The following is a 10,788-nucleotide window of genomic DNA, read 5'->3' on the forward strand; positions in this document are numbered from 1 at the left end:
GATCTCAAGCTGGTACAGAGCTCTAATGTGAGAGGTTCAGTTCTTGTTACACACACAAACACATATCTGTTTGATTTTTTAAAATTACAAATCAAAATACAAAGCAAATCTGATATACATTTGAAGAAATGTGATTTCAGGTGCTCTGTGTCTTCCCTGAATCCCTGAGTTCTTTGCTCACTACACTTTTCATCACTTTTGCCTTCCTCACCTCTTAGTGATTTTGTTGTTGTAGTGAGGTGAACAAATCGTCAGCACACTTTGACCAGGCTAATGCCTGTGTGATGAAGGTGAAACCTGTTCAATGTGGCATTAAGTGACCCATTAAGTACCTCTCCTGAACAACTGGTCCAGCATCAAGAAAGGGCAGTTGGACCAGAACAGATGTGCACAAGGTGTGTCTTCTAGTGTTAAGCAAGCAGCAAGAAGTTAAGCAAGCACCATAGTTGTGGGTGGTGGACAAAGGCAAATGCAGTTCTCTTTGTCAGAGAGAGATGGCAAGCTGCCTTATTCCACCCTACACTTGTTAACTCTTTGTCCTTCCTGTGGAATAATATCTGCTCTGATTGGCAGTGATTCTCCAGCGTTTGTGGCTGTATCCCATTACCTGTTACATGATCTTATAGAATGAGGATACCAGTGACTGAACTTGGGACCTTCTGCCATTCAACTAAAGGCCAGTATTCAACATCAGTTATTTAGTTTAGTGAAGCTAAGTTAAGCTACTTAGTAAAGTATATTTAAAGAAGTAACTTCTCCTGGCCCATATACCCCCACAAACTGATGGAAACATCATTCATCTGAACTTTGATCACCACCAGAATGGATCTCCTCCCCATGCAGCTGATGCCCTGTAAAGTAGTTTGGAGAGAAGTTTCAATCACAACAATAGTGTCACAGTCATGACCAAGTAATGATCATGAATGTGGAACAGTTACCTAGATTTACTCACCCAAAACTGGCCAATATTCACCACATTCACCAGTAACTATGGAGCTGTTACAGAACACAGGCCCACATTCTCTAGCCATTGAATTAGGACAACTCTTGTTCTATAATGAAGCAGCCTCCTTTACACACATTACAAACCTATTTTTTAGCATCTCAGTTTCTTCTCCCTTTCCAACAGCCATCAAAGACCTTTCCCTTCAGGCAAGCCTTCAATCAGTGGCCTGACAGTATCAAAAGCCATGTTAACCAGGTAGGTGCCTATGTAGTAAAGGAGAAGGAAAAGGAGGAGGAACAGGCTGCAAGAAAAGCACTGCCCCAGGTGGCAATCTGGAGTTAAGCTCTAACCATAATGCCAGAAGCCTATGAATTACATTCCATAGCAAATGCGAGAACTAGAGTGCAGCTACAGTACGCAGTTATAGCAGCTTGACACTGTTTTAATTGGCATGGCTTCATCCTAGAGCATCCCTGGATTTGTCGTTTGATGAGGGACTTTAAATTCTCTCCGTAGGGTTGCCATAATTGTCCACTAAATTCTGGGACAAAATGTAGGACAAAATCTAGACCAAACTGTAAGACAACTGCAGGACAAAACTCAGCCCAAAATGTAGGACATTTAAGGTCCTCCATTCTTCTTTAATGTCCTACATTTTGGGCTGAGTTTTGTCCTGCAGTTGTCCTAAGGTTTGTTCTAGATTTTGTCCTACATTTTGTCCTGGGTTTTAGAGGACAATTATGGCAACCTAGGGAGCTTTTGAACACCATTTCTACAGCTGTCTACCAGGAAACATTAACATTCTAGGTATCTTATCAAACTATAAATCCCAGAATTCCATGGGCTAAAGGCATAACTGTTAAAGTAGAGTTGAACAGCTATAACTGTGCATATCTAGTGTATGCATTCAGAGAAACTATTTGATAAAGTTCTGCTAGGGCTGTACCTCTTCTCAGTTTAACTGGAAAACTCTGATCTGTTTAAATACTTAATCATCTGAGAAGAATGTTGTTTGTTTGCTGTTTGTTTGTTTGTTTGTTTGTTGTTGTGTGCCTTCAGTTTGTTTCCCATTCATGACAACTCTAAAGCAAACCTATTATAGGGTTTCCTGAGACCGTGTGTGTGTGTGTGTGTGTGCTTTCAGTTCATGCCGTTTCCATGGCTGAGCGGGGAATCAAACCCTGCTCTCCAGAGTTGTAGCCCAATGTTCAAATCACTACATCATGCACTCAAGAATTTCTCTGAAGATGCCAGCCACAGATGCTGGCAAAATGTCAGGAAGAAACTTTTCTGGAACCTGGCCACATAACCCGACCAGTCTATAAGAGTTAGTGGTCTGGAGGAAACAGACAAGCAATAAGTCACAGACAGTGCTAAAGTATCCAGTTAAGCAGGCTGAGAAACTACATTTAGGTGAGTAATTTTTTTAAAAGCAAGTGAGGCCCTGCTGTTGAGTTGTTGGATCATTCCTGAACTGGTAGTTGCAATACCATCTTCTGTCTGTCTCAAATGTCAAAATATCACATTGGTTCCCACTGGGACAGAATAAGAATGATTGAGTTTGTATTTCCAAATGGAAATAACCATTTCACACCTCCTGCAGCTACCAGTGGAACAGAACACATCTCTGAAATTCATTGATTTGCAACCCCTGCAATGTATTTTTTTTGGGGGGGGGAATATGGAAAAATTATGTATACATTTCAAAAATGCACAAAATTTTTCCAGTACACACAAATCCATTTTAGACAGTTCCAAGCTGCCTATAGTAGAAAAAATGGATACTAAATGCATCTAAACTGTGGTAAAAATGCACAAATTCCCATGTGGAAATGCTTTGCAACACTATATAGAGATGGATCAAAAGAGAATACAGATGAAAAATGGGGAAACTTCACAAGGATGAGATAATCATATTTATTTATTTATTTTTATCCCGCCTTTCTCCAAAAGTGGGACCTAAGGCGGCTAAATATTTCCCAACCATCATTTACTTCTCCAAAGTCACTAGTTCCATCACCTTATTAACATACACAACTGAGCTATACTGAATCATTATGACAGATAACTCACGGGGATGCAATGAAAAGTTGCAACATTACACATGAGATAGGGTGTAGCCATGTATCAAAGCACAAATCAACAACTGTGTGATATTTCTCTATCCCTAGCAATTTCTAGAACCACAGGATTCATTTTTGGGGTAGGTTCAACAGTGACTGATCAACATAAGTGTAACAGAAGAAGCCTTATTATTTTTCATCAAAGTTCTGCACTTTGCCCAAGATGTCTCTGGACAAAACTTGCCTCTTCTCCCTTTTGTCAAGCAAAGCAAAGCAAATCACAGCAAAGGAAAGTTTGGCAAAGCCAAATCAAGCATAGCACACAGAAAGCACAGAAAGACTGGTTTCTTAGATGGAAACAAGCCATACAGTCTTTACACTTTTTGAAATCTGTGCAAGAAAGTGACAGCAATCTTTCAGAGTTTGCACACAAAAATGTTCCTGTGATTCCTACAAGCAACTTTCTCACAAGGTTGAATGTTTTTCCCAAGGGCATGTAAATAAGCAAAACAAAAACTTCTCAACACCTCCCTGGTAAAAAGAAGAATGTTGCTCATTCTTACATGTCAGAATGAGATAAACAAGCACTTCCATCACTAAGATATCTATCTTTTCAAAAGCTCTTCAACCATCATTGGTGAATCTACCCCTGAAGCAAACCCTGTAGTTCGAGACAGAGCATTTTGAGAATATACTCTTGTACAAGCAATTTAGCCCAAACAGAAGACTTTGATGTGGTACAAGCACACATGAATAATCTCTGACAAATGTTCACAGCTACGTGACCAATTCATCTGTTAACTGCAATATAAAGTGATGACTTGCATGCATCATTCATTTAAATCCAAGAGACCGAATATAATTATTATCCCATTACAACATTAAATTCAGTGCATTACAATAAAATCAGTTTCCCCACGTCAGCAGCAATTTAGTGGAGTGCAATCAAGTGATGCACATGTCGATATGTATGAACCCGTTTTAGTGATGCAATCTTAGCATTACTTACCTGAAAGTATACCCCACCCCCCGTGTTGAATATGACTTTTGCCCTAGTAAGTATGTTTGGGATTGTAAGTGAAAAGTTCAATCCTATACATGTTTTACACAAATGTGGAGCCATAGAGCTCCATCGGATTTACCGTGTAGGCATTTATAAGATTATAGCTTAAATTTCCCAGTTTATAAGAGGTTACACAGCTGGGGTGAAACTTAGGAACCCAGGTTCTAATCTCCATACAGCATTGAAACTCACTGGGTGACTTTGCTCTCTTAGGGGTTGTCCACATGGGCCTAAAGGCCCAGGCTCCCCCTGGCCTCATGTTGTCTAGTTTGGACAATGCAGACCAAAACCCTGGGATAGGATCAGGCTTGATTCTGCCTGACCAGACAAAGATCCAGAGGATCCAACCCAATCCTGGGATAAAAAGCCTTTACCCTGGGGTAAAATACCCCTGGTTTTGTGTGGAGTTTCCTAGAAACTCTGCTGCAAACCTAGCTGTTTTTACACTCACATATGCTCCTTACCTTGCACCCTGTTGCTTTCACTCAGAAGTCCCCCTCTCCCATCATCACATCTGATGATGGGAGAGGGGAACTTCTGAGTGAAAGCAACAGGGTACAAAGCGGGCACATGCCTGCACCCACATGGCCAGGTGCACCATTTCTGCATTAGATGTGCTGATGGGGGGAGGGGCTTCTGAGTGAAAGTGATGGCTGGCTATCTATTTGATATGGAAAAAATGGACAAACTCACTACCTGGCTAAATCATAAAGATGTAGAGACATCAGATGAGGAATGGTCCCTAGTAACGAATTATGGTAAAAAAAGATGGCAACAAAAAAAAAAGAGCAAGCATATCTAATAATAAGACAGAACAGCGAATGTACAAAATCAGAAATACAGGGATATTAATAATCGTTAGCATTTATTGTATGTATCAAATTGCGAATATCTGCTAAATGACTATAGGGAAGAATAAGACCACATGGAGTACTAAAATGAAATAAAGGATATCTACTGTTAAAAGACTAGGGTAAGTATGGTGTGTTAACTTTGTTGGCATAATATGACAATATTATAGAACTTGAGATGCGTATTTTCCCCTTTTTATATTTTTTTATTTAAATTATATTTGTATGAAATTTGATAAGATATGTACAGATTTGTTAAGTATGTTTGGAAAATAAATTACAAATATTATAATAATAATAATAATAATAATAATAATAATAATAATAATAATAGCTGGCAAGGTAAGGAGTGTATGCCGATCATGGGTCCTGGGTCAGTGTGGGGATGGGTGTGCAAACACCTGCCTGTCCCCACGTGAATGCAGGGACTGACCCAGGTGAGCTCCAAGGTGCTTTCCTGGCCTGTCTGCTCAGCGCCTACCTTAACAAAATTTTGCAAAGATAACATAGGGAGAAGGAGAACCAAGTACACTGCCTTGAACTTATTGGAAGAAAAGTGAGATATGACAAACACATAAATAAACTGCTACTGCTGTGTGCTTTCGGATCATTTCCTGCTTATCTGAACTCTACGGTTTATTAGCTTATTTATTTATGTATTTACATCTTGCTTTCTTCCCAATAATAGAACTGGAGGTGGCTAACAACATTTTTAAAACAATACATGGGGTTTTCTTGGCAAAAATTATTCAAATGAGGCTTGCCATTGATTTCCTCTGAGGCTGAGAGAGTGCAACTTGCCTAAGGTCACCCAGTGGGTTCCTATGGTGAAGCAGACATTTGAACCTAGGTCTCCCAGAGTCTTAGGTGTAATCTGTAGTGCAGAAATAATGCAGTTTGACACAGCTTTAACTGTCATGGCTCAGGCATGGAATTCTAGAATTTGTAGTTTGTTGTGGCACCAGAGCTCTCTGATACACAATGTGCTATCAGAAGAATAAAGATCTTACAAAACTATAAATCCCAAAATTCCATAGCATTGAGCCATTACAGTTAAAGCAATGTCAAACTGCATCATTTCTGCACTGCAGACTACACCTTAGCCCAACACTCAAGCCACTATCCCCTGCTGGCTCTTTAGACATGTATACATACTTCTAATTCCTCAATAAATTCTACTACAGCACACTGCAGAATCAGACCATAAAGCACCATCTGCCCTCCTTCCCTCCCTTTCCCCCCTTCCTCCAAAACCCTAAGGAATCAAAATATGCCAACATCCTTTAAGATTTCCACAATCTTACATCCAAAGGACAGGCTGCAGACTGTTCCCATCAGGAGAATAAATGCCCAAGTCTTCATTTTCCCCGCAACATGCATGCTGAAGTCTCAAAGAGATGAAGAGAAGAGAATAGAACCAATGAAACTGAGTAAGCTTTCATTGCTGCCTAATTTTATATATATGCCCATATCCACATGGGCGGTTCATGTGGAGCAATGCAAGGGAGGAGCTTTGAGGATATGGAATGAGATAGCATGGCATCATACAGAGTGAGAAAAGGTGTGTGCACAAACAAGCCCACACCGTCTTTACTAGAGATACAAATCGGTAAGCTGCATTGTGATATAAATCAAATTAACAGAGGCATCAGGCAGGAAATTCTCGTTTGTAGCAGCTTATTTGGTAATATGTCTCTGCCTCTAGGAAAGATGTGTGCTATGATATTGTCATTTGTAATAGGTTTATTTTGGGGGCAAGGGTTCCAACTGTTGCTTTCAGGCAGTGAATTCTGAAATGGGAATGTTGCTAAACAACAAAGTTTATGATCCAGGAAGTCAATGTCCAGGTCCAAAAGTTTTCTAAACAGGAACAAATGGCATAAGTTTCATTTTCTCTCCTTCTCTGACTTTTCTGTTCTTGAGTTTGGTTTGCCCTGATCACAGGGATTTTTTGTTTTGTTTTGTTTTAAAAATAAAAGCTAAATCATTTGTATAAACACATTGTATTTTGGCTCAAATAACATTTTAGCACCAATAGTTTTGCATAAAATTCAGTGGTTGTTTGTTTGTTTGTTTGTTTGTTTGGCAAACATTGTTTTTTGGAAATCCTTCCCTTTGTTCCAACTGACTTGGCTATGGCCTCTGATAGAGAGAAGAGCAGCCAGGCACAGCTCCATCATGCCTTGGTCCCAGTGTCTGGTGAGAGGTCCTCCCTCCATCCCAACTGGCACTGCTATGGTCTCTGTGGGAGAGAAGAGCAGTCAATATCGTAGGGTTTAGGAGATAATCACACAAGCCTTTAAAGTTACAGAATAATGCTTTTGTCAGTACTTATCGCATGGCATCATCTCTGCTTAGCTATCAGATGTTGCTTGTGCATCCCTTTTCATTGATGGGGAGAACTCATCAATAAGCTCCCCGTGGCACTGCTGTCCCATTCCCCTCTCTATTCTCAAGTGGGTTGATTTCCTTTAATTTCCTTTCCTTTTGCTATTTCTTTTATTTTCTTTTTAAAAATTAAATCACATTAGCTTAACTCTGGAATTGTATTAAAAAATAGAAATAAACCCAAAAGACATGCTGAATGAGGCATAGGACAGAGAGATGGGGTTAAGGCGAGTCTGGAAGAGAGCATGAGAGCATCAATGGCAGAAACAGCTCCAGTCATTCTATTGTGAAGATATGCAATAATGGCTGCTCCCAAATCGGTATGTTTCCATTTTAAAAAAAAATTAATGTAATTGCATCAAGAATGGGGCTCACATGATAATGTCTTTATTTTTCTCTACCACCTTCATTCCCTTTTCCATGTGTGTTTTATCTTATTAAACTGTAAGCCTGAGGGAAGGTAACTGTCAAATCAATCATTTGTAAACAGTACTGGGAGCCTTTTTGGATGAAGGATTGGGTATAAATGCTCTAAATAATAATAATAATAATAATAATAATAATAATAATAATAATAATAATATCACCACCAGCACCACCATCATCATCAAAATCATCCTGGAAGATGAAAAGTGGTCCACATATGTGCAAAAATTCTTGAAATCTCATTCAGTGGAGATAAAATGGGAAATGTTCATTCTTGTGTGTAGGAACAGAATAAGCACAGACTTACACCCCTAGAGTACACCAGCACATGATTCAGTATTTTCATAAGAGCAGTAAGGGACAGTTGAAATTCATAACATGCAGGGCTGACAATCAGGAAGCAGTATTAATTAGTTTGTGTATTTCCTAAATACCAGATGAAAGTATTGATTTCATTTAACTAAGCCATATGTTTCTCTGTAAAATTAACATATTGTCTATATTCATACATTTCATGATGCACACATTTCTATCTTTATGAAGTGCCCACATCCTTGTTCAGTCTATATAAAAAGAAGAATCTTTTCAATACTCTAATAGGAGACACAGGAATGTGCTGGCTTAGTGGTTAAGATGCTGTCTGATGATCGGAAGATCAGAAGGTCGGCAATTCAAGGTCCAAGTGCTGCATAGTAGGGTGAATTCCTGTCACTAGTCCCAGCTTCTGCCAACCTAGGAGTTCGAAAGCATGAAAATGCAAGTATATAGATAGGTTCACTTCTCAGTAGGAAGGTAACAGCGTTCAGTGCAGTCATGCTGGCCACACGACCACCAGAGCAGTCCTCAGACAATGCTGGCTTTTCAGCTGAGAAATGGAGATCAGCACCGCCCCCTACAGTCGGTTATGACTAGACATTCATGTCAAGGGACTATTACCTTTAATAGGGGACATCTCTTAAAATAAGGGACACCTGGCAACCCTATTAAGTGTACACTGGGCACAGTTAAATCAATAACAGAGGTTTGAGCAGTTTATCTAGTTGATTCTTCTTTTCCTGTGTGTACTATGTGTGATAACAAGAAACAGTTCTCTCCTCATTGAATTCCTTGTCCCAGGATAACCTGTGACTAATATTCAGCAAAGAGAAGTTGACCAAAGGTAGTATGAATAAAGGCAACATAAAGAAGGTGCTGTGAATTTTCAGGTTACTCAGGTTTGCAACTAAGGGTGGATTTTGCTGATCTTAATATAACCATCAGGACCCAAATTTGTGCATCACAAATATCATCATGATATATTCGTCTAAGCCATTCAAGAAGCAGTACTAATCTGTACCCAGGAAATTCACAAAGTTCAACTGTGGATGCAAAAGAGAATGTATGAAGATATATGACACACCATCTGTATACCATACACACCACAAACTAGAAAGATATGAATTATGATAGCAAAATACGCTGTTGGTGACTGGGGGAAATGAACACAAAGTGCAGCAAGGAATAATATATGTGGATCGACCTACATCTCAAATATCCCAGTATTATGATACCCTCCACACTTGTAGGACTACAACCTCCATCATTCCCCAAAACAGTATGATCTGAAGCATCTAAAGAAGGCTACTTTGTATACTTAATTATGCTGCCTCCATTCTTCTGCTTTCCTTTCCTCCATTGGCTTATTCTTGCATTTCCCTCTTTCCCCAAACTCTGTGATCTCTCTGCTTTTCATCTTGGTTGGAATATGAAGTCCTAAAGCATGGCTGAGATGAGTGTGTTGTGTATGTAAAGTGAGATACACATTGGTGGCCTTCCATAATTAATAACTATCATCACTGATGAAGGGAAGATGTGGAAATCTTAAGGTGAAGCCATAACATAAAAGGGAGAAGTCCTGGTAAGTCATCTGCATCAGGAACCTGCCTTTCTTTGTCCTTTTGTGCTTCTTGGATGGAATCACTATCAGCATTTTTTTCAAAGCCCACATTATGAGGTCAGCAATGATGTCATCATTGTGCAGAGAGATTGTGAATTGTTTCTTCAGGATTTTGGACTTGTGTTTCCTGCAGGAAGTAATTAAGCTTCTGAGATTGTGAAGGAGGAGCTGCAATGAATGGTAAGAAATGCTCTGTGATGATTCCTTGCCTCGTGAAACACAAGTTTCTATTATTGCTTAAGCAGGGTTGTGAACCTGGTGGCCCTTAAGATGTGGCTAGACTCCAGTTCCCATAATCTCTAAGCATCTGCTGGACTGACCAAGACAGATGGGAGTTGGAATCCAACAACATTTAGGGAGCCATACTGGTTTTCCATCCCATTCACTTGAAGGAATGTTGCTAAATTTTGATAGCTGAAATCACAGGTAAAGGTACACTGGAGAGAGTTGGCAGATAGCCTCAGTCATGTCTGGGAGAAATAGGTGTGCATTCTGGCTGTTATAATAGATGCCCATATGGCTGGCATTCAGAAAGATTCCCCAACTGGGAAAGTCAGTAATTTTCTTATGATAAAACCAAATACTCTAATTTTATTTCTCATTTTCTTTGCTAGAAGTTGTTAGTTACGCTGAGAGAAGACTTAGCTTCTGTTACATTACATGTTTGTTGTGGGTGATGACATCTGTCCAAGGGGGGGGGGGGGGGAGCAAAAACACTTCTCTTTCTTGTTGTCAAGCATTTGCACCATATTTTTCAAGACAGCTTTCCACTAGAACTCACTGTCTAGATTTCCAGAATAACCTGTTCTGAGGGACATGTTGGAAGGGGGAAGAGTGGAAGAGCATTCGCAAAAGTGATTAGCAGTCCTATGAAAATTTGAATAGTTTCAATACAGGGTTCTGGCTTCAGACCCTCTCCTCCGGTAAAATGCCTTTCTAATTCTGTGGGACATGATTCTGCATAACTGAGCGAAAGGTGCCCTATTTATCTAACTTAATTCAGGAGGGCCACTCTTATTTAGCCCCAAAGGTTAGTTTTTAGAATATTTAACACAGGGATACAGAATGTGTGGCCCTGCAGATTTTCTGGAACTGGAGCTCTCATGATTCATCAT

At 39.7% G+C, this 10,788-nt stretch overlaps 1 protein-coding gene across 1 annotated transcript in view; it reads right to left on the minus strand.

Annotated features, from left to right (window-relative positions):
- Nucleotides 1-6,296, minus strand: part of ENDOU (endonuclease, poly(U) specific) — a 32,100-nt gene extending 25,804 nt beyond the window's left edge. Inside the window, exon 1 of the mRNA XM_042453229.1 lies at nucleotides 6,228-6,296. Coding sequence (XP_042309163.1) covers nucleotides 6,228-6,285 — 58 coding nt within the window. The 5' untranslated portion in view covers nucleotides 6,286-6,296. The remainder of the gene's footprint in view (nucleotides 1-6,227) is intronic.
- Between the last annotated feature and the right edge of the window lie 4,492 nt (nucleotides 6,297-10,788).

Source organism: Sceloporus undulatus, chromosome 2, assembly GCF_019175285.1.
Source record: "Sceloporus undulatus isolate JIND9_A2432 ecotype Alabama chromosome 2, SceUnd_v1.1, whole genome shotgun sequence".
In the NCBI taxonomy this organism is placed as follows: Eukaryota; Metazoa; Chordata; class Lepidosauria; order Squamata; family Phrynosomatidae; genus Sceloporus; species Sceloporus undulatus.